Source organism: Sceloporus occidentalis, unplaced genomic scaffold, assembly GCF_023333645.1.
Source record: "Sceloporus occidentalis isolate IW3139 unplaced genomic scaffold, rSceOcc1.0.p SCAF_1, whole genome shotgun sequence".
Lineage (NCBI taxonomy): Eukaryota > Metazoa > Chordata > Lepidosauria > Squamata > Phrynosomatidae > Sceloporus > Sceloporus occidentalis.
The window spans coordinates 131,627,200-131,650,939 of NW_028316981.1; the positions used below are offsets into that span (position 1 = coordinate 131,627,200).

At 40.3% G+C, this 23,740-nt stretch overlaps 2 protein-coding genes across 10 annotated transcripts in view; one reads left to right on the plus strand and one right to left on the minus strand.

Moving 5' to 3' along the window:
* The window catches only part of LOC149322170 (SAP30-binding protein), a 57,047-nt gene extending 54,626 nt beyond the window's left edge, over positions 1 to 2,421 (minus strand). For 2 of the 7 annotated variants that reach the window (XM_089536101.1, XM_089536082.1), the window contains exons 1-2: positions 2,282 to 2,421; positions 365 to 474 (exon numbers count right to left, since the gene is read on the minus strand). In XM_089536101.1, coding sequence (XP_089392227.1) covers positions 365 to 474; positions 2,282 to 2,396 — 225 coding nt within the window. In that variant the 5' untranslated portion in view covers positions 2,397 to 2,421. Of the gene's footprint in view, positions 1 to 364; positions 475 to 1,666; positions 1,739 to 2,113; positions 2,240 to 2,281 lie in introns of those variants that run through there. The other 5 variants (XM_089536111.1, XM_089536119.1, XM_089536091.1 and 2 more) reach the window with 5 other exon arrangements.
* Positions 2,422 to 2,789: 368 nt separating this feature from the next.
* Positions 2,790 to 23,740, plus strand: part of RECQL5 (RecQ like helicase 5) — a 72,814-nt gene continuing 51,863 nt past the window's right edge. The window contains exons 1-8 of one of the 3 annotated variants that reach the window (XM_089536151.1): positions 2,790 to 2,873; positions 5,211 to 5,343; positions 8,634 to 8,755; positions 10,107 to 10,625; positions 13,762 to 13,867; positions 15,848 to 15,959; positions 16,198 to 16,360; positions 16,980 to 17,062. In XM_089536151.1, the coding sequence (XP_089392277.1) occupies positions 5,226 to 5,343; positions 8,634 to 8,755; positions 10,107 to 10,625; positions 13,762 to 13,867; positions 15,848 to 15,959; positions 16,198 to 16,360; positions 16,980 to 17,062 (1,223 nt within the window). In that variant the 5' untranslated portion in view covers positions 2,790 to 2,873; positions 5,211 to 5,225. Of the gene's footprint in view, positions 2,874 to 5,210; positions 5,344 to 8,556; positions 8,756 to 10,106; positions 10,626 to 13,761; positions 13,868 to 15,847; positions 15,960 to 16,197; positions 16,361 to 16,979; positions 17,063 to 23,740 lie in introns of those variants that run through there. The other 2 variants (XM_089536169.1, XM_089536160.1) reach the window with 2 other exon arrangements.

Sequence of the window (23,740 nt, forward strand, 5' to 3'; positions counted from 1 at the left end):
ATACTTAAAAGCTTTTGCAGTTAATCTAGAGCACATGTCACTTATACTAGCCATCTTGGCATGCACTCATAAACATGAACAGTTTGCCACAGACATTGTTAACTAGAACGAATGGATATCAAAGATCCTGGTATCAATTGAATCACCAGATGTTTGCCTTTTTTTGTGGGTGGGGGTGGAGAGACATTTTAATCTAGCAACCCATGAACACAGACTCCTTAGAAATACATTCAGAATAATCTGCAATAAATAGGAAAAACAAAGAAGGGACAAGAAGCTAGCATGTTTGTTTTACATACTGCACCAGAAAACACAATAAAGATGCATCTAGTATTAAAATAGCAAAAATAACACAAGTACCTACCGACGGTCTGCTGTTTTCATCGTCGTCCTCATCATAACCATCTTCTTCACCTTCCATTTTATTAAAGTCATCTTCTCCATAGCCTTCTGAAACAAGCCCTCCTTTTTCTTCTAGTGCAACCAAATTGAGGAAGAAAAACAATTAAGAGTCTCAGTACTAATTTGATATCCCAGTGGTAATACAGGCAAAGGAAGAATACTTAACTAAAATACATCTCTCTCTCTCTTATAAGTTGGGTGATAGAAGCCAGTGTATTTGTGAAGGCCACAAATATGCTGCATCCCTCATAATTACAGGTCTAAATTTAGGGACTAACCTCCCCCCCTTTAAATACTGAAGAGTATGTCTTCTAAAAAAATTAGGCAACATTAATTACACGTAAAAATTTCTGTCAATTCTTGTTAAGAAATAACAAGGGGTATTAAAACTGTGGGTATGTAAATTATACAGCTTGAAAGGGAAAAGTTATGAACCCCTCAGGAAACCTTAGAAATCCCCACAGCACTGTTAGGAATGCTGGGAGTGGGGATGGGGGGAGAAACACTTCATTACTTGAACTACTAGTTTAGTTGAAACCTAGGAGGGCAAGCATCCACTGGAATGCCTGACCCAATATAGGGCAGCCCTGTCTAGTGAAAATGACACCCCTTGCTCACCCAATACTCATGAAGCCCAGTAAAGAACTTGAGCAATTTAAACGTTAGTGACTTGAGTGGACAAGGTTCAAGCACCCTTAGTGTTACTTTGCCTCATTCTGACCTACTCTATGAGGTTTTTACAAGGATAAAGAGGTAAGAGGATAACTAATTACGCAGGCTCAAGCGTGATTAAAAAAAGGTTGTATATAAATATGGGTAAAAACCCAAGAATGAAGATGAGCCGCAAAATACTATCTTTTGCTCCACAATCACAAAGAGAAGGAAGGTTTCCCCCCTCCCCTCCCACCCTCTCCACCTAAAAGTGGGCAGAAAAAAGACCCCTCTCCACTGCAACCCTGGAGCTCAGTGGAACAAGGGGAATTCAAACACCATGTTGGCCTGGATCAGTATGCTATGGGATCCTGTAGCACCTCTGAGGCTGAGACAGAAAAGGAAGGCAGACCTTGGTGACATAAGCTTTCATAGACTTAAGTGCTACAAAATCCCTTTGCAGACCAAACCAGGGGTAAAAGATACACAACCGTGTTAGTCTGGAATATCAGAATGCAAAGGGATCTTGTAGCAGCTTTGAGATCATTTGAGCAAAAGTGGTTGTTGCATTAATTAATAAACAGTAATAATAATAATAACAACTGTTTCTTACCCATCTATCCCCATAAACAGAGGTGGGGAACAGCAATTAACACATAAGCAGGATAGGTTAAAAAGATGCCGACTTGCAACACACATCAATTTAAAAAGACAAATAAAACGAACACATGTTAAAACAATCCACACTGTTAGTTTTTTGTGGGTTTTGGGGGCTAAGTGGCCATGTCCTAGAAGAGCTTCTTCCTGACGCTGACAGCATCTGTGGCTGGCATCTCCACATTGTTGCTGTTGCTGTGGTTGTGTGCCTTCAAGTCAGTTCTGACTTGTTATGGCAGCCCTATCATGGGGCTTTCTTGGCAAGGTTTGTTCAGGGGGGATCTCCCTGACTGGATTTTCTGGAACAGCTGCAAGACTACGTCTGAAAACCCTTCACTAGAGTCCAATGGTAGTGGCTTCGTAGCACAGGTCCAGGGTGGAGGGTGCTTTTGTTTGCCTTTACCTTCACCCACTTAGGCGAGCCCCTGGGGAAGGAGGCCTGACCCCAGGGAAGCTCCCCATGGAACGACTCCTCCCGCCCAGCTCCCCTCCCACAGGCGCCGCGAGGGAGAGCCCTCCTCGGCAGACCCGGCCAGGCCCACACCAACGGCCTCCCCAACGGCCTCCTCACCGTTCCCCGCGCCTCGCTCGCTGCCCGCCCCGCCGGCCTCGCTCTCGGATTCGGGCTCGGAATCTTCCGCGTAAACCGCCAACGAAGAAAGAACGCTCTTTTTCGCCGCCGCCATTTTGCCCCTCTAAACCTCCGGCGCGAGCGAGTGACGCACGCAACGCGCCGAGGGCGACGGGAGGGGTGTGTATGAGAGAGGGAGACCTCTGGTCTCCATGGCAACCAAGCAATCCACCCTCACAAAATGGCCGCCGGGGCCTACTAATGGGGGCCTCCCATTGCCCAGCCATAGCTATACCTCTCTCTCTATTTGGGGCTGCGGGTGGAATGGTGAACAAAATAAAACAAACGGGGGGTTTGGGGGATGACCGGGGCTGCCTTGGACGCATGGCTCCAAGAGGGAGGAGGAAATGAGTGGCGCTCTACGTCATCAACCCGCGACCGAGCGGCGGAGGAGGTTGGAGCTGCCTGTCGCCGGGGAGTGAGCATGCGCAGACGCGGGGCCCCAGGCTGCGATGGCGGAAGGAAACGGGTTTGGAGCGCTGAGAAGGAATACGCAGCCATAGTTCCCTCAAGTTTTGGAAGAAGTAGCCGTGTTAGTTTCTTGCAGCATAAAAAGGAGGGAAGAGAGCAAGGAGGGGGGGAGGGAGGGAAGGTCACCGGCCTTTAGTTTAGCCTTCCTGGACATCAGCCCACTTCTCCAGGCGCAGGAGGAGAGAGTGATGCAAATCATATTGACACCGTTGTGGGGTTGGGTATAATGGAGCCCAGGAGGGTGCAAAGCGTGTCCCTTGCCCTACCTTTTCAAAGGGCTGCCTGTGGAGGGGCAGAGTTCAAAGCCATAGCCATGGCGTCAGTCTGTAGAATCAGTGGTAGAGAGACCTCGCAGCCCCTTTGGGACTCACCGAAAGAAAGAACTTGGCAATGTCTCCTAGACCTCAGTCTACTTCCTCAGGTGCACAGACTGAAGTCCATGAAGACTCATGCTGCCAACTTCTTTCTTTCAGAGATATAGCAGTGCTAGTATGTAGACAGATCTTGGAGCACCTTTGAGACTTACTAAATGGAAGACGTTGGCAGCATGAGCTTTTCTAGACTTCACTCTACTTCCTCCTCCTCAGATGCATATTATTATTCAAAGGTACATCCATGGTGTTAGTCTGTAGAGTCAGTATGTAGACAGATCTTGTAGCACCTTTGAGACTAAAAGGAAGAAGTTGGCAGCATGAGGTTTCATAGACTGCGGTCTACTTCCTCAGGTGCATTTGGTGGAGTGAAAGGCAGGGACAGATACAGCATATATGTGATACATGCATGCCATAGGTATGTGAGAATATGGAGATTCAGGGCTTTCATATCAGCCAGTTAGTGTTAGGCTGACCATATTTCCTTGGTCCAAATCCAGTTTGAGACCGCTTTAACTGCCCTGGCTCAATGCTAGGGAATTCTGGGAACTGTGATTTTGTGAGACATTTAGCCCAGAATGCTAACAAAAGTGTTATTACATGAACCCGTTGAGCTAACAATTATTCTTCAGTGACAGAACTCATACGCAAATTTTGGGAGATTTAGAGGAGGGGCTGTATTTCACCACAATCATACCATGAATATTTCTCCAATTAAGCCATGTTATGCAGCAAATTTCGGTCTTTCAACACCTTTTCATAAAACCTCTCACACTCCATGACACATTTTTGGGGTATTTTTTGGTTTTGACAACCACAATTTCAAATGGGGATCATCAAACCATATTTGCAACATAACAGGGCATTTTTTCTTGAGAACCGGACAAAACTGACATATTAAAACAAGGGGATTGTCTGGAAATATGAAAAAACTGGTAATGTCCCATTTAAACTGGCACATGTGGTCAGCCTACTTAGTGTTCCTGCATTAAAGCAACAAAGTTTCCCTGGGTTCAAACCCTTCCCTACGAAGAGTCCTTTTCTGGCATGTGCAGTAGGGAGGACTCTTGTATTAATACATATTGTGTGCACCATGCACTTAAAATAAAACAACCGCCCCGCTTCAGGGCTCCCTGGGGGAGTGACTGGTCTGTCATGTCAAAGCAGAAGGTTATTGGGAATCTGTGAGGAAAACAGTTTCTGTTAAGGCTACTTTTAGTCCCTAGGGAACACTTCTCATACATTGGTTCTGCCAGTGCCCTGTCTCTGACAGTTTGGCTCTGGAAAGGCATTTGAGAGGTATAATAAAAAATAAAGGTGAAAATGAGAGAGTGGATAGTATTTGGAACTTGATGGTTAGGTTGCAGACTAATTGTGGGAGCTGGGCTCCTTATCTCTGTCAGAATCACTCCAGTTTCATTCCTCCCTCCCTTAAAGAGTGTGAAAATTGGGCGAGTTAAAGTGAAGATTTAATTCACTTTAATTAAAGAGGTGAACATCAGATGGATTAAAGTGTTGCCTTATACAATTTGAAGATTCATTTTTAAAAGCAGTAACATAATGAAAAGGCTACCATACTGATGCACTGGAAGTAAAGGGAGGGCCAGTTCCCTGTAGGTAGTAGTGGCGACTGGGAAATAAGGTACAGGTATTTGGGTATGAGAGAGATTAGTTATACCTGTTTCTGAAAAGGAAGAGAAATTGCTGTTCTCTGTACCTCTTAGGCATTCTAGGTCCTAGAATATGTTCCACTTGCTATACCTACATGTTTAGTTTTCTAGCAGGCCAAAAGCTATTAAAAAGTGTTCATTACTAGATGAAGAAGTGTAGCTGATACAGTGACTGTGTAAAAATAAAAGTGATGCTTAATCAAAATGAGATAGATTTTCAACATGCTGTCCAAACTGTCATTTTAAAGAACATTGCTCTCTGATGGTAAAAGTTCCTTGTGACAATGCATGAAGCATAGCAAAGAAAATAATTACATGGAAACCCTCTCCTTACCCCCTCCTTTGAATTATCTCCAGTTATCTCCTTGTAAGATGAGTAGCAGTTCTTCCTCAAGAGTAGACAGAGTTCATCAGACTTTGAAAAAGATCTTTGGATTTGACTCTTTCAAGACCCCACTACAGCAGAGTGCAACCTTAACTGTGGTGAAAGGTAAACTACAAGTGTATTTCTCTGAAATCTATAGTAAGGCTGAAAGATTTAATCTTTTCCTTGTCTTTGTCATGCTTTCTAAAACTCCAGGTTCTGCTAGCTGTAAAAACATAACAGCAAACAAAATTCCCGGTCATATTACCATCATGATTACAGAGTGAATAACACTGTTGAAACCTTTGTGCTACTGAATGTAATCTCAGTAATATGAAGTATTTTTTGTTATGTTTGTACAAATTCACATTGATGGCAGAGCCACTCAACTTGGTGTGGTATCTAACAGAACCCAAACAAAGACCATAGTAAGGTTTTGGGGTCCTGTCCATCTACAGTTCCAGGTACCTCCTAAACAAACACTTGTTGTTTCAGTTTTTATCTCTCTAGGATGCACACTTTATGAACCAATAATAACTAAGCATAGTTACACTTGCATTGATATGCTGAATGTTTTTGTGCAATCTTGGGACTGATTTTTTAAAAAAACTTCAGATTTTTTGGGGAGAAATGTGGGTTTGGGCCCATTCATGCCAATTTTACATGGGAATTGGTGTGAACCAATTTGAAAGATTATGGGTACTACCACTTCAATTTTGGTTTTATTCAAATCGTAAGCAAAATAATGAAACCTGGCTTGATTAGATAACTTTTCTAAAACTTCGTAAAAAAAATTTTAATATTGTGAATGCTTCACTAACTTTGCAGTTCAAAGGACATCAGTGCATAATTCCTCTTAAATGTTGAAATTTATTTCCAAATAAGTGGTATGTGGTTTTTGCTCTGTTGGCTTCTGGTGGGAAGAGGAGTCAAGTAACTTCTAGAGAGCAGTTTCTCCACCCCTTTCCTAAGTGTCTGTATCCTAGTTTTCTCTGGTTATAGAAAGTCCTTAGGTTTGAAGAAAGGTCCTAAATATGTTTGCTTAGAAATAAGTCTCACGGAGTTCAGTGGTGTTTGCTATCGAGTAAATTTATATGTCTGTGCAGACATAGTTGTTTATGAACAAGTCTTGTGCCTGCATGTTTTGTTTTGGTAAAATGCAATTAGCCCAAATTAATTATACACTTGTCCCTCCATATTTACTAGGGTTAGGGGCACAAGACCCCCATGAATATGGAAAAACTGCAAATAACAAAAACACATGTTTTTACCTGAGATGACACCTCTCTAGGAATCTCTAGGTCCTCCAGTGCAACTCTGTGGTCAACGTCCGACAGACACTGACCATAGGACTGCACTGGAGGAGCTACAAATGCCTAGTAGAATATTCTCTCTAGGAATCTCTAGGTCTTTCAGTGCAACTTTTAGTTAAAGTTGACCATAGAGTTGCATTGAAGGACCTATTAATCAATTTCGTGAATAACCAAATCCGCAAATGTCAGAGCCGCAAATATGGAGGGATGAGTGTAATTTCCAGTTATATCTAAATTAGGGAAACTGGGAGTGGGTGCGTGGGGAGTCAGATCCAGGCTTAATAACTGAAATCAGTGAGACTTGTATTAATTATTGCTTATTTGACTAGTAGATGTCAGTATTTTAAGTATCTTTAGTGTGTTGTAGTGTTTTGAGTGTTGGGCTATGACTCTGGAGTCATAGCCCAACATTCAGATTCCTGCCTGGTCATAGAAACCCACTTTGAGTTGGCTTGGACAAACCACACTCAATATCAGGATGGCAATGGCAACTCCCCCCCCCCCCCCCGAAGAAACCTGCCAAGAAAATCTCATGATGGGTTCACCTTAGGGTCTTTATAAGTCGGAAATGACTTGAAGGTATTCAACAGCAACAAGATCACCCCTTTGCACTGCTGTCTGTTTTCACGCTGCAAGCTCTGAAGGCACTTGGAAGCTGGTTTCATGCCATCCACCTGCCCACACTTGGGCCCGCTTCCAGGCACTTTAGTGATGTGCCATGTGGTTGCCACAGCCCCAATCCCACTTTCGCGGGGGGACTTCAAGCCTCTCCTTTGGAGCAGTTTGTTTTGCCCTTGCGTCTAAATTAGACCCTAGCCTGTCATATTGAGGAGGGAGCAAGCTTGTTTTCTACAGGAAAAGAGATTCCACCTCAACAAAGGAAGAACTTCCTGACAGTAAGGGCTGTTTGACAGTGGAACACACTCCCTCGGAGCGTAGTGGAGTCTCCTTCCTTGGAGGTCTTTAAACAGAGGCTAGATGGCCATCTATTGGGGATGCTTTGATTGGATTTCCTGCATGGCAGGGGGTTGGACTCGATGGCCGATGCAGTCTCTTCCAACTCTATGATTCTTAAATAACATTCAAACCTAGCCTGGATCGTAAATCAGCCTCTTTTTTTTTTAATGCTGCTTGAAGACCAAGGGTTACTGAGGCCAGCCTCCCAGGAGGATATCATGACAGGAAAAAGACCAGAGGGGAGTTAATTGATCAAAGAAAGAGTGGCTGTAAGAACATAATCCCTTCCCTGCCTAATAATAATAATAATAATAATAATAATAATAATAATAATCTGCTCCAAATATTGATTATCCTGAGGTTGAGAACCAAAGATAAACATGTTCTTACCCCATCAGCCAGAGAATTAAGGGTGCTGACCTGTGTGTGTGTAAGTTTTTTGAGGTGTTCTGCTGTTACCTGTTGATTGTGAACTGCCTTGAGAACTTTTTGCTTAAAGGTTGAATTATAAATTATCAAACAATGAGCAACTTGAGGTGGTTATTAGAATAGTTTTTCTTGTTTCAAACCTGGTAACCCTAGTTTCCCATTAACATCGATAATAAAAAACTAGATGATCTGAAGGCATTGTGGCTTAACACTGGGTTGATAGGGAAAGAGAGCAACAGAAGGATGCCTGTGAGCAAAGGACTGTGTATAGTTCCGCCTGTCAAATATTGATTCTTTGTAGAAGGAACCAAAGGCAGATTACTTCGTATAGGTGTGTTTCTTCCAGCTGGAGTCAAAACCTAGTAAAAAGATATTATTTAAGAGTTTTGCTGTTTCACATATGTTTGTGTCTGTGGCTCTGCAATGATTTAGGCTAATAAACTGGTTTGGGGGCGGGGGGGGGGGTTGGTTGGTTGGTTGGTTGTTGATCAACTTGTGCCCTTGATTGGCCATGGACAGAAGTGTCTGTTTATTGGATTTTTCTACTGTAGGGTTTTTAATGACCAATAGTCATCATGTACTATGCAGTCAGAATTATGTTTAGGCTGATATGCTATAAGTACTGTCTGTTTTGCCATAGAACACTGCATCCAGAACAGAATCCTGAGAACCACTGAATTTTTTAAAGCCTTGAACACTGCATTATTGCCTTTGCAGGGGAGAAGGATGTCTTCATATGCATGCCCACTGGGGCAGGGAAATCCCTGTGTTACCAGCTTCCTGCAGTCATTGCAACAGGCATCACCATTGTTGTTTCACCTTTAATTGCACTGATTCAGGTAACATTTTCTGTTTTGTAAGGGAATGGATTCTGTGGAGAGATGAGACGTGACAGCTCTCTCCACACTACTTGCCTCATTCAGTTGTCAATGAAAAAATCTTTGTACATTTTGTGCAAGTTGGTAAAAATTGAATTTGGAAAAAATATTTAAAAGCCAAGGAGATGTGAGAACCCTGGCTTATTGAGGATGAGCCTGATCACAACTAGTTGAAGTGGAAGTATCTAAACTAACTGCAAATCTGTTTTGTGCCCATGAACAGCTGGTGCTTTGTCTTGTTTCACTCTAAAGAAGGGAGAAAAGAATTCAGAGTGTATTTGATGGGTTTATTCTCTGGCTTGCTTGGGTGTAGGGAAAAATGTAGTGTCAGTTGCTGCTGGGTTAAAGCTTTACTTTAAATCTATCAACCAAAAGTGTGGTTTTTTTAGTAAGCAGGAGCACTTGGGTAATAAGCACCAGATTGCTGCTTGTCCTCATTAAGTTCAGTTCCTGCAATTTCCCTGCCCTTTTGAGATGTTGTATTTCATTTAAGAGAGTAAAAATCTGAGATATCTGAAACAAAACTGATGCCTTATCTAAATTACCTTGTCAGCTAAATTTGATTCAGTAAGTGTAGTTTACTAGTATGTTGATATATCTGATGTTGATACTACTGTTTTTTAGTGGGGTGGGCAACAGTTGCCTTACAGATATTTTTGGACTGCATTACCCATAATCCTTATCACTAGGATAACTAAGACTTGAAGGTTTTATCTCAAGAGAAAAAGTGACATTGTCAGACTCCCTATAGCCATAGCTAATGTGGGTAATAACACAGAGGAAGTTGGTCTTAACAGTGGATTAAGTCAGTTATTAATTTATTTAAAATAATATAGTCAGCCCTCCACATTTGCGGCTTTGACTTTTGCAGATTTATTTATTCACAGATTTTATTAATATGTTCTCTCTAGGTCCTCCAGCATAACTCTGCTGGAAGTTGAACATAGAGTAACTATGGAGGACCTAGAGATTCCTAGATAAATCACTTTTGTAGTGATTTGAAGGTCCTCTAGTGCGATTCTATGGTCAGCATCCGACAGACGTTGATCATAGAATTGCCTGGGAGGACCTAGAGATTCTTAGAGAGGTGTTCTCTCAGATAAAATGTGGTTTTTTAATTGCGTTTTTTTCATTTCCACAGGGGTCCTGTGCCCCTAGCCCCAGCAAATGTACAACACCCTCTGTAAATGGTATGGAATAAGTAAAATAGTATGTGGATGAGTTTTGAAAAGTGCAAAACTAGTAAAGCCATTTATCTCTGTATTGTTTTCATTTTGATTTTCTTTGAAATGTCTTGGCTGTTTTCTCACAGGATCAAGTGGATCATTTACTTTCACTAAAAGTCAGAGTAAACTCTCTTAACTCCAAGATCTCTGCTCAGGAGAAAAAGACCATCCTAACAGATTTGGCAAGTGACAGACCTCAGACAAAGCTCTTGTACATCACACCAGAGATGGCAGCTTCCTCCTCCTTTCAACCCACCTTGGAGATTTTGGTGTCTCGCAACCTTCTCTCCTACCTGATAGTTGATGAGGCTCACTGTGTTTCGCAGTGGGGACATGACTTCCGACCAGATTACTTGCGGCTTGGCTCCTTGCGTTGTCGCATACCCAACACACCGTGCATAGCCCTCACTGCCACAGCTACTAAGCGTGTTCAGGATGATATCATAGCATCACTTAAACTAAAGCTCCCTGTTGTCACTTTCAAGACACCATGCTTCAGGCCCAATCTGTTCTATGATGTGCAGTTTAAAGAGCTCTTAAAAGATCCTTATGAAAACCTGAAGGATTTCTGTCTGAAGTCTCTTGGGAACCTGAATGTTTCAGGGGTGAGTTAAATCTCTAAGAAACTTCAAGTTTTTTGTCTTGCAATAATTCTAGGTAGCTTACACTCTCAGACAAAACATGGGAATTGATTTTTCTTAGAAGTTACCTTCTTGGCACAGTGTGAAAAAGAGGGTTGTGTGGGGGAAAAAAAACCAATAAGCATTAAGTGGCACAGTTTTTATCTATTCAGAGAGCATTTTATTCCACCTATTAAAAAGCAGGGGACCATAACTAATAAATAATTCAGCAATAAACAATAGAGAGAAATAACATGAAACCCAGCAGGTTGATCCTATCAATATTTGGCAAGTCCCACTGATTTCAGTGGAATGTATAAACTAATGAGTATGCATAGGATTATGGTTTTTATTGTAAAATGCTAATCATTTTTACTTAAAAGTATGTCCTATGTGAATTGGCTTCCTTTCAGGAAAGCGCATTTGGGATTGCCACTGATCACTTCAACCTTGCAGGCAAAATGCTCAAGATATGCTAGTAGTCCATATTTGTAAAAAAAATCAGTAGTTCATCTGTATCAAAACTGTCCAAAAGAGTGAATGCTCATCATGGGGAACTGATTCAACAGATATAGTTAATTGCAGTTAAATTTGCTTTGACCTGTTGTGGTGCTATGAATGAGAGATCTCCAGAACACCCTGGCATCATAATTCCAAAATATTATAGCTTACGTATAAAGATAAATAATTGAATACCAAAGTCAGGATTGTCCATGCTGTAGTATTTTTTATTTGTATGTGTGCTTGTGAAAGCTCCTTGATAGTGAAGAAAGGAAGGAAACTCCTTTAAATGTGGTTCTGGAGGAGATTTCCATAGAGACCATAGACTGCCAAAAAGACAAATAAATGGTTTGTGGAGCAAACAGGCCCAAACTCTCTCTGGAAGTCAAAATGACTAAACGGGGACTATCATACTTTGGGCATAATATGAGAAGACATGACTCATTAGAAAAGGCAATAATGCTCAGCAAAATAGAGGACAATATGAATGTGCATCCATTCCAACTGCTATTGCTGTGGTCTCTGAGAGAAAGATGAGGCTGGCACAGCTCCATTGTGCCTTGGCCCTAGCAGCTGACAAAAGGACCTCCTTCCATTACAGCTGGTACTACTGTAGCCTCTGAGGGAGAGTAGAATAGGAAGTATCTGCTGGATCTAAAACTGCTGTCATCCTCTGATGTCCCCTTTTATTTGTGTGTGTTGTATCTTTTTTAGATTCTATTCCTATGGGCAGGGAAATGTCAGATTAAGAATTTGTAAACTGTTCTGGGATTCCTTTTGGCTGAAGGGTGGGGTATAAATACTACAAATTAATAAAAAAATAAGGTAGTTGGAAAAGAGAGAGACTGGGGCCTGAAGCAAATGGGCCAAAAGTATCAGCTTCAGGCTGTGATAGGGGCATGGCTTTTAGACAATGCATGACCCAAATGCTGCAGAGAGAGCGTGCTCAGCTGGGAAAAGCCAGCTGCAAAACGAACGAGGACAGTCCGCTTTTTGCCGATGTCCTGTTTGGGACCACAGTGGTATCTGGGCTCGGGATTGGGCCCGTGCAGTTGCTGCAGACCCATTCTGATTGGGTTGGGATCAGCCTCTGGCCACTCCTTTTGCCCTATCTGCATGACCCCAGAGTTACAGATGGATAGTCTCAATCAAAGAAGTCACAACTCTGATCTTGCAAGACCTAAGAAAGGCTGTCAATATCAGGGTGTCCTGGACATCTCTCATTCATACAGCTACCATAAATCAAATCCAATATGATGACAGTTAACAAATGTCATGCAAATTAGTGCTCCGGGTTTATTGCTGCCAAACAAGCCAGAACGTAATCAAGAATAAACCCTGGCTTGGAATTCTGACTTGTTAAGGAACACAAGTCAGAAGCCCTAGCTTGCAAGTCATACTAAAGTTTGAATTTCTGCATAGTTTACTTGTTGGCAAAAGAACCTAAATGAGAATGAAAGGGCTGCAGTTTGGGAACAGTAATCTGCAATTCTCCAAAATTCTGATTTATTGTTATGAGCAGCCATGACCATTGTCATGTTCTTTTAAAAATGTCTGCACTCTGTGTTGCCAATTTAAACAGGCTGTCAATAACAGGGTGTCTTTCACATCTCTCATTCATACGGTTAACATAAATCAGTGGAGATTATCAGACGGGAGCAAAGCAAATTGCTCCCATCCTTACCTTTGGTGTTCATGCGACGGTGAAGTTTATCACACACACACAAACATGCACTTCTCCCTTTCTTCTCCCTTTGGTATTAATGGAAACTCCATTACTCTTTATGGATGGGAGAAGAACTGGATAAGCACGCAGGGGTGTGATAATCTTCCCCTGATTGTGCGAATATCACAGGTTAAGGACAGGACAAGGATACTTTGCTCCTCTGTGTGGTAATCTCTGAAGCCAACATGATGACAGGTAACAAATGTCATGCAAACTAGAGCTCCATATTTCTCCCAACCAAGCCAGAATGTATGCAAAATTAAACTCTGGCTTGGGATTCTGACTTGTTAAGGAGCACAACAGTCAGAAGCCTCAGCTTGGAAGTCATACTAAAGTTTAAATTCCTACTTAGTTTACCTGGTAGAAGGAGCCAAATGGGAATGAATGGCTGCAGTTTGGAAACTGTAATCTGCAATTCTCCAGAATTCTGTTATAGACAGCCATGACCATTGTCATGTTTTTTTTAAATGCCTGCACCCTGTGTTCAAATGGTAATGATCAGACACACTGATCTGTAAATTTTGGCTAGCCTTAGCTGCCAGCAGCTTGCCTGTCCCCTTCAGCAATGCCTTACGTATTTTTAAGTAAGTGTCCTACTTTGTTCTGTGTATTTACTCTCAGGTAAATGTACTTAGGATTACAGTGTTTCCCTAGGAGTAGATTACATTGAATTGAGTACTCATGGAAATGATTTTGTTGTTGATCTTCTTGTTGTGAAGTATCTCAGCTGGAGGCCAGTGATGAACCCGGAGCCCACAGATAGCCTTCAGTGGTTTTCCATACAACCTGTGTGGGTACCCAACTCTTCCCCCACTGCCACTCTAGCACTATTTAATAATGTCTGGATTTACTTCTATCATTTTAATTGCTATTACCTATTCTCCACTTGTGCAGGCTTACTCTGGCTGTGGAATTATCTACTGCAGGATGAGAGAAGTCTGTGAACAGGTGGCTATCGAGCTGAGCTACAGAGGGTTGAAAGCCAAGGCATATCATGCAGGTAGTGTAAGTTGTATTGCTTTGAGCAATTCTTTATTCATTGTGTAAAAGAGTTGCTTAGTTTCTGTTCTAGCTTTAGAGAATGGTCAGTTAACTTCTGGCAACTAAATCATAAAAAAATTTTGTGCTTTGTCTGAAAGCTTTGTCATACAAGGCCATTTTATGGAAACCTTGTGGCATCAGTGGTAAGACATCATATGACTGTTTGGCTGAGTGTATATTAGTTCTTACACTGCTAGGGAAAGGGATAAAGAATGGCCTATATTAGAAGAAACATCTCTTCTGTATTTCAGCAGGCTTGCTTACCAATATCCTTATCCTTTGTAAGCCACCTTGATCATCTTTTTGGAAAGGCGGGGTAAAAATAAAATTTATTATTATTATTATTATTATTATTATTATTATTAATATCTTTATTTCTTGGATAGCCATGTTTTATTCTACATCGAGCATTGTGGGCTGAGTTTTGCCTGGTGCTGAAACTCAGATGATAGGTGGAGAGGAAGAATAAGATGTGTGGTGTACAGCATGATAATCATTGCTGTTACTAATGATTTCTCTGAGACAGTTCTCCTGTGGCACCATTTTTTTTGTTGAGATCCTTTCGTGCAATTTTGGGGAGTTAAAATCGATCTAGATCTGACTAAATAAAACTGTCTACTTTTAACTGGACATGAATAAAGAAAATTCCTTCACTTTGGAGCTTATTGGTTCCTTTTTTTAGGTGCCTAATTATTTTTATGGCACATTCTTTGATCTGTTTGGGCTAGTAAAGCAAGCCCATGGAAAGATTTGTGAGATACTGTTACAGTGTACTTAAAAATACTAAGTGGGACACTCACCAGCAAACACCAGTGGTGCTGTGGTGGCCAGAGTCAAAAAGACAGAGTGGTTGTTAAGGAAGACAGAGAAAACTTTTTCTGTCCCTATTTCTAAAGAAAAGATGCCACCTCCTCAGGAAACGTTTCCTTTGGTGGCAGGCTTCAGGTGGCAGGCCATGATTTCTAAGAACACTCTTGGAACACAGCCTTGGCAAACTGCGGCATTTTGCCAATGCAACTTTCCCAGAACATGGGAAAGGATCCACTCAGAAGCAAGTCACTGGGAGTAGGCTGCTGGGGAAATGTCTGCATTCTTTATGGGTGGTGATGGAAAGTTTTTGTTTATGTTGTTGTAGGTTTTTTGTTTGTTTTGCCTTCCCACTATTACTACCACTGTGAAACTGAAATGGGTGTACTATGTGGTATCATAGACTGGGTACAGTATAGCAACAAGATTCTGACCACTTTTCAATAATATATGCAGGGTCTAGGCTGGGGCCATAATCAACTATATGAGGAACCAGACCTGAAGTGTGTTATCCAACCTATGCTCTTTGCAGTCAAACAGATCAAAAACATCATAGGGCTCATTCACACTACACAAATATAGTACTGTAGTCCACTTTAACAGCCATGACAAATAGGTGAGGCAGTACAGTTCTCTGTCTGGGAATTCCAAGTACCATTACCTAAATGGCAAATTCTGGGATTCCGTAGGATGGTGCTATGTCTGTTAAAGTGGAATCATAACACTGTAATTATGTAATGGGACCAGAGAAAGAGATTCTGGTCCGTTGATCAAGAGACCAACTAACTAGTTTTATGTCTGTCCTGACCTATGCAGTACCCTCTTTGCCTGACAGTTACAATTTAGGATTGACATGGCACATTGCTTTTCCTTTCTGTCCCTGCAGGGGTCATGAAGTCTAAGCAAATGGAATTCTGAGACTGTTTTTCAGTCCATGAAACTTCTGTTTAAAAAAAAGTGCCTCATATCTTCTGTCATTCGCTTTTGTACACACTAGCAAAAGAAAAGTGCACGTACAGTTGAATTTGAAAACAGACTTGTCAGTATCTATGTAGAATAAACTGTAGTGATGAAAGCATGAGCAAAACTCTCCCCTTCTGATATTCCACACTTATCCTTTGTTTCTTCTCAGGCCTCAAGGCAGCTGAAAGGACATCAGTTCAGAATGAATGGATGGAGGAGAAAGTTCCAATTATTGTTGCAACTATCAGTTTTGGAATGGGAGTTGACAAAGCTAATGTCAGGTAGGGGTGTGTGTGTGTGTGTGTGTGTATTCTCTGAAGTAATCCCAGTGGATATGGGATACTGTTATCCCCCTATATATTTCATCATGATTTGGATGAACCTGGTACAGTGTATTTCATGCCCCATGTTATGGAAGCTTTATCACAGTGTGATTTATGTTTAGGTTGGACTTGAATTTATGTGTATTTCTAATTCTCTATGCATTTGAATTTAATGGTTTTGTTTTATACAATGCAGATTTGTTGCACATTGGAATATACCTAAGTCTATGGCTGGGTACTACCAAGAGTCTGGAAGGGCTGGGAGAGATGGAAAGCCATCCAGTTGTCGCCTCTATTACTCTAGAACTGACAGGGATCAAGTCAGCTTCCTTATTAAGAAAGAAATTGCTACGCTCCAGGTTAGAGTCTTGTGTATTATGTTTCATTGTAGTTCTTTTGTTTATTCAGCTGTGTGTGTATGTGCCTTCAAGTTATCTGTTGACTTATGGTGATTCCATTAGTTTCATAGATTTTCTTAGGCAAGGAATAGTCAGGTGGTTTTGCCTGTTCTTTCCTCTGAAATGTAGCCTACAGCACCTGGTATTCATTGGCAGTCTCCCAAGTACTAATAAGGGCTGACCCTGTTTTAGCTTCCAAGGTGGGATCTGGTGCCATTGTAGCCTACAATATTTGATAGTAAATTGCAGTGGAGAAGCTTTTAGGTTTCACAGGTGACAGTTAGGAGGGGCTGAATGTGAAGCTGTTCCCTCATAGACACACATTGTTTCAAATAACAAGATGAAAAGTAATAAGATTTGAGTGTCTTATTCTTACATGGTGCACTTATAAATATTATTCTTTTCCACACTTGCAATGTTCCTGCAGAGCTGAAGATAAATTAAATATAAAAATAGTTTATCTGGCTATTGTATTGTTATGCTAATAAACATAAGGACATGTTGTGAAGAAAATGACTGTTTCTGAATCCATTACCTCTGGATATGGATAGCTTTGCTTACTCAGCTTGTCTTTCTTCAGGAAAAACGAGGCACATTGAAGGAATCAGATAAAGCTATGATGACAGACTTCGATGCTGTGGTGGCCTTCTCTGAAGAGCTGAGGTAGGCGTATCTTGGTTCTGTAAATGAATTCTATAAATTGGTAGATTCTATAAATAAAGCAATCTTGATTTCTTCTGAGATCTGTATTGGGGCAGGGACTTCTGTGATATGGACATGTATCTAATAAACTGGTTGATAATGAGGAGTAATTTGTACATGGTAGTGAAAATGGCTTGTAATTTATTTTGGCTTTTCTACAAGGGCTTTGGTGCAGGAGGCATTATAAATTATGTTGTTTCCCCTTTTTTTGGAACCTCTCACTGATTTTACTTTTCATCTTTGAAAAAACCCCAGCCTGGTAGCTTGATAAAGAATCAATTTACATCAATAGGATATTCCATATTTATAAGGTTTAGTAATAATTTTGTATTGTAGCTGGAAATATTCTTTGAAGAATTAAGAGGTATAATGTGCAGAAATTCAGCAGCTGTAATTACAGCCAAATTACCACACAAATAATCTTGTACTAAACTGAGAATGCTGTATTGAAAACAAATTGCTATAAGATAGTTGCTGTTGAAAGTAACTGAAATGTGAAATTATTAGCATATATTTACAAGAATAGTATAAAATATATATTGTTTGCAAAAGGCAGAAGCAATATGTACTTTTAAGGAAAGTTGACAGAGTTCTAGAAAGTGTAGAATGCAAAAATTATTTGACAATGTCATGAAAATAGACTTCTTGGAATTTGATTTGCTGATCCTTGTTGCGTTTTGAATATTTGAAACGCACAGTTCATTTTTTTTTAAAAAAGCAGTAATTTATTTACAATTTTTTGCTAAAAGAAGCTAACATTGAGTCAGAGGCTTGTTAGGCACATGGCTTTTAATACAGATTTCATTTAGTGTCAAGAGTTACAGGCTTTGAAAATAATAACATTCACTTAAGTGAAATAGGAGTGACAAGCAACAGTACCCATCACTTGTTGGGCATGCTGTAGCATTCTTGAAATTTCTTGGAGCAGGCTAATCTTGTTATTTATGTGGAACCTTTATTCCTTGGAGTTGAGCAATAGCCAAAGATGAGAGCAAATAAGAGGAGGGCAATAATGACAGTGAGAAATGAAGCCAATACTACTAGTCCTCCAAGAGCCCAGTCATTTGTCAGAATCCGAGTTTTCAGATCTTCCAGAACTTGAGTAGCAGTTTGTGTTGCAGCTGACATTGTTTCTAGGCCCTAGAGAGTTAGACACATACTTAGTAAACAAGATTTTTATGTTGCCCTTCAAAATAAGTATTTCCAGGGCAGCGAAGAATACTAAAATAATAAAAACATCAAAACCTGGAATATTTCTAGAGTAAGAACAGCAAATTAAATTGCAGCATCACCAGAGTAGTTTCAGGTTGTGAGGGCTCCAAAGGAGGTCTGTTCCCTTTAGCTTTTGTAACAGAGCTCTTAACTGCTATTTTTAAAAGGTTACAGAATACCATAATTAAACACATGATTAAGGCTTTCCTACCTCCAGTAATTTAAGCACTGTTCTAAAGCTTAAAAGCCCAGAAAAATAGAAGGATCCTTGCCTAGCACAGAATTGTGAATGTTTCTGTGAGTTGCCTATTGCTGTTTTTGACCTATTAGACAAAAAGATACACTCTTCTTTCCTTTCTCCTGGTAAAACCATAACTCTTCTAAATAGTCAAAACTGAAGAAAATGACAAACAAAATATATAGTGTTATATATTCTACAAGGATTTTCTAAAGTGTTTTCATTTGCTAATTTTTCTGGAAATGCAGTTCTCCTTTGCAATGCCTCTCTCCAGGTGTGCTACAGTTACATCTCTGTTGTACCTATAATTAGAGGGACTTCAGTGGAGAATCCTCATCTTTAGTTGCACTTTGTACATTAAAAAAATTGAAAGTGAAAATGTGCTAGCCTGTGACAATCTGATTAATTTGCTTTAATGCAGGTGTGGTCCTTGGGAAATCTAGGTATCTGTTTGCTCAAGAAACACTTTCAGATACTAGTTAGTAGTCACTAGAAATAAGTGTATACTTGCATTCCTTATAAATGTGTGTTCAGGCTTGTTATCTGTAAACATGGCTGACCTCAGAACATGCTGCACCACTATTCAACATAAGATTTTTCATTTATATTAAGTTGCTCTTGCTGTATTCGCACTGAAAATCAAGAGCAAGTGAGCTTTGCCTTTCTGCTCCACGGAAGGTTTCTGTCCTCCCTGAGCTTGTCTTAGGACACTTGTGTTATGGTTTGACAGGTGCACCATCCTGGTCAAACTCCCCACTTGATGTTGTTCCTGGAGCGGGTTGCATCTGGCCTGTGTCAGATGCTTGGAGCCAGAAGCAAGAGCCCTTGCTGACACTACTAGCATACACTAGCACTGTCATCACACAAAGTACGTGAACCCAGACTGGGGTTAGGATTACTATAGGACAGGTGTGTGATCTTGAAGCTGAAGAAAGGGCGAACTATGAGTATTAGAACACTCATCCTCCATTCACACCTGAATAGAAGCAATCATATAATCTCACTCTGATGCCATCCATTGCAGTTGCCCCTCTGTTTTCAAGGACTTGAGATCTGCGGTTTTGATTATTCATGGAGGGGTGACCTTCATTAAAGTTGATGGTGCATGCGGCCATTAAAAGTTATGGGGCTTTAATATACGCGGATTTCTAAATTCACAGGGGGGGCGGGAGCCCGGAACGGATACCCCACAAATTCAGAGGGAGGACTGTAGCTCAAAACAAGTCCTGAAAAGTGTCGAAGTCTTTATACTTTGTAGCTCTTTTCAGTTCTGAAAACCCTGATAGAAATGTCTGAAGCAATTGTGGCTGAAATTAAAGGTTTCCTTAAACTTACATAGGATTGTAGAGAATTTTGCTGTCCAGTCACCTTTTAGATTGTATTGCTTACAGGTCTATTGTTACAACATCTAAATAAAGCTTGACATCTCTTTGGAAGCAGCTTGTACTTTTAATTCCTCTGCTCTGTTCTGTTTTCAATGAAAGAACATGTGGATTATTCTCTCACTTTACATTTGCTGCTGTGCAAAAACTGAAATGATGCGAGTGCAGGGAGAATAAAACATCAGCTAAATGTCAGTATATTTGTATCTAGCCCAGCTATCTCAATTTTGTCCTAAATGCTGCATAAAACAGGAGGGGATTAGGGAAAACCATCCCTCCCACACAAAGCTATGATTAGGAATCTGAGACATGCAGTTATTGTTTGTGTACCCCAGCAGGAAAAATATTTAGATAATGCTTCCTTGTTAAAATAAAAACAATTTGTTTTAGCAAAGTCATTTATGTGTTGCTTAATAAACTAATAAAAGCAGAAGCTCCAGAGGCAGACTTTATCTGCAGTCCTGCAGGACTCTTGGTTTTCTACAAATCATTTCCCATCAAATGTTGACCATGCCACAGAAATAACTGGAAATATTATCTTTGGAGTATTAGACAGACTGTTGGGATGCAACAGAAAACTGTTAATGATTCTAATATATTTTTGAGAAAGAATAGAGAAAGACTCTGTTCTCACCTGAAGTTGTATGTAGTTTCCTTCTCTGAACTCTGCCAAATACGCTCTGCCTGCTTGGAAGACTTTTCTTAGTTACATGAATAGAAGGGTAATATCAAATATTATTTGTTTGTATTTTAGCAAATAATTAACCCAGCCAGTAGATATTACTCCCCAACTTTGCAGAGGTTTCTGGGAGGGTGCAGTTTATTTCAACACCTGAATTGTACAACTGAGCTTCCATGTTATGTATGACAAAAGTTCAGTAATAGTTCTTGTCATGCCTCCAGAGCATCTTTGATGCTCTTGAGACATATATTTAGTTGACATTATATTAGGTTTTCTATGTATTAATTTAAGAGGGGAAATACAGATCTATAGCTTTAAGAAAGACAAGGATTGTGGGAAATCCCAGGGTCTCTTACTGTCTCCCTCTAGCTAAGTTTCAGTGTGTAGTAAGATTTCAGCCAAGTCAGACCTGGAGAGAGTATTTTCCTTTGACAAAAAGATAAGTCCACAAAGGAAAAAAGATAAGTCCACAAAGGAAGAAAGATAGTCCTCAAAGAAAGATAGAATACATCAAGAAGAGAGCAAGGTATTTAGGAAGGACTATTGAAAAAAAGGAGATAAGTTTCATGTTTTTGTGTTATATCCAGTAAAGCTTTTAAAAACTTAAGAAATTTGTGGACAAGTCTTTTGTTCTGGCTGTGTTCCCGAGAGCCAAAGGCCTTACTACACCCAAAGTCCATAGCATCGCTCTTGGGACAAAACAGTTCTGCTACAATGCACATTGAACAAGACAATTAAAGAATATATCCTTTGCTAGAAATATGTCTTTGTTCCTTTGTACTAATAATATTAAAGATCAGACAGTGAACTTTCAAATCTCTTCCACAGTCTAGGGGCGGCTGAAGAAAAAGTCCTCTGGCTGATGGTTGCCAACATAGTCCTGGCTGACTGGACTAAACATCTGCCAGAGGATCTGAGTATACATGATTATAAGGGAAGAGCTGATCTTGTAGGTAATCTAGACCCAAATTGTGTAATTTATACTGTTGATGTTATTGTGCATTAGAAAGGTTTGGTAGGATAAGGATGCAGTTTATATGTGGAGAATCCTGTAGATTTTTTAAAAAAAGCTTGCCTTGGTGGATAGTCAGTGAGTTGTTGACCCAAGCATCATCCTTGGAAAGCCTATAGCTAGAACGAGATGGAGATGACCAGACCCTGTTTGTCCTGCCCCCATCCCCAGCATTCAAATACTGGATGTAGTTTTTCTATCAAGTAATGGACACTGATAAACATCTCCTTAGAATTTTTCTGATCTCCCTTTTGAAGCCTCCTGAAAGAGTGTGCTTGCCTTTTTTGTGGCAATGGTTTCAATATATGGTTCATGTACTCTCTGAAGGAATATTTCCTTTTCTTGGCAAGTGTGTTGAGAGAAATTCTTCTGCTTACACAGTCAACATCATTCTTAATTGTATAATTGTACAAGAGTACAAATGTGCTATAAAATTTGTTTTATATTCTCCCTTACAGTGCAATCTTATGCATGTCTACTCAAAAGTAGCTTCAGTTGAGTTCTGTGAGGCTTACTTTCCCTTAAGTGAATGTAGGGTTGAAGCCTTAAGACTTTTCCTCTTAAACTGAAGGCTCTACTCACTTCAGCCTTAATTTCTAAAATGAGACTGAGGAATTTGTGGCCTTCATGTGTTCCTCACTCCTATTTTAAGGAATATTCTAGCCCAGAAGTGGGGAGTTTCCTTTGTCTCAAGAGGTGAATTGTCTGGGCAAGCATGATGCAGCCCACATGTCAACAGTGAGTGAAGCCTCTGCTGCTTGCTTGTCCTATCCCCTTCCCTGGCATGATTTTCAAGAATATTCATTAGCCCCTGTGAAGGCGTTCTTAAAACCATACTAACCACAGGAGGAAATGGGTTGGGGACACTGATCATTTTTGTTGTCCCTGTTCTGTACTATTGTCTGCTCCAATATTGCTATTGTGACGGGACAAAACTGTATACAGTACTTCAAATGTGTCCAGTATAGAGAGCCATGCAATAGTAGTATGTTTGCCCATGTAAGTTCAGCCCTTTCCTTAATAAATCCAGGTTCTTCATCTGATGTTGCTTTAGCACATTGTTCTATCATTTTTCAATGAACCTTATTGTAATTTCCAAACCTATCACAAATAGTTAAGGACAATTTAAACTGTAACCACACAGGTAAAATTAGTACTTTTAAAAATCCTGAAGTACATCACTTTGCATGTACTTTAAATGTTGTTAATGATTCTGTTTCAGAATCCAAGTTCTTTTGTTCTGATTAGATTTCTATCAATTTGAATAATCCACTGGGTGCCATCTGTAGCCTTGTGTTCATCCCAAAGCCTCATTGTTTCCCCAAGTGAGTCTTCTGAAAACTATAACTGCAGCTGTCGCATGATTACAATGAGTAATTTATGACTCCATGTAATTTATCCAAAGACTGGGTAACAATAAAATATTGTATTAAGTGGAAATTCACTTACATTAGGTAGTGTTGGCTACTTTAGGCTATACTGACATATGTTGGACATGATTAACAGGCCAGATAAGAATTTTGAATACCTAGGGAGAGTTTAGGGTGCTAACGCTAGAAAGCTGGACAGATTATATTTTGGAAATTTACATTCTACTTAAAGATTCGTTTAAAAGAAAATCTGCATTCTACATTTTACAGAAGTTGGCTCAAAATCATGTTTTTGTTGTTGTTTTTTTACATGGTCAGTTTTGTTTTTATTAACTGCCCCCGAGTCAACCCCAACTCATGGTGAACTTGTGGATGAGACATTACCAAGACCCCGTATCCCACTGATCTGTTTAGGTCCTGTAGATTCAGGCTGGCGACCTCCTTGATTGAGTCCAGCCGTCTGGCATGTGGTTTTCCTTTCTTTTTATTTCCCTAGCATTATTGTCTTTTTTTAGTGAATTATGCCTTCTCACGATTTGGCCAAAGCATGACAGCAGTCAGTTTACACTATATTCATGTACACTTGTCCCTCCACATTCACTAGGGTTAGGGGCACAAGACCCCCTGTGAATATGGAAAAACCACAAATAACAAAAACACTTATGTTTTTACCTGAGAGGACATCTCTCTATGAATCTCTAGGTCCTCCAGTGCAACTCTGTGGTCAACGTACAACAGGCACT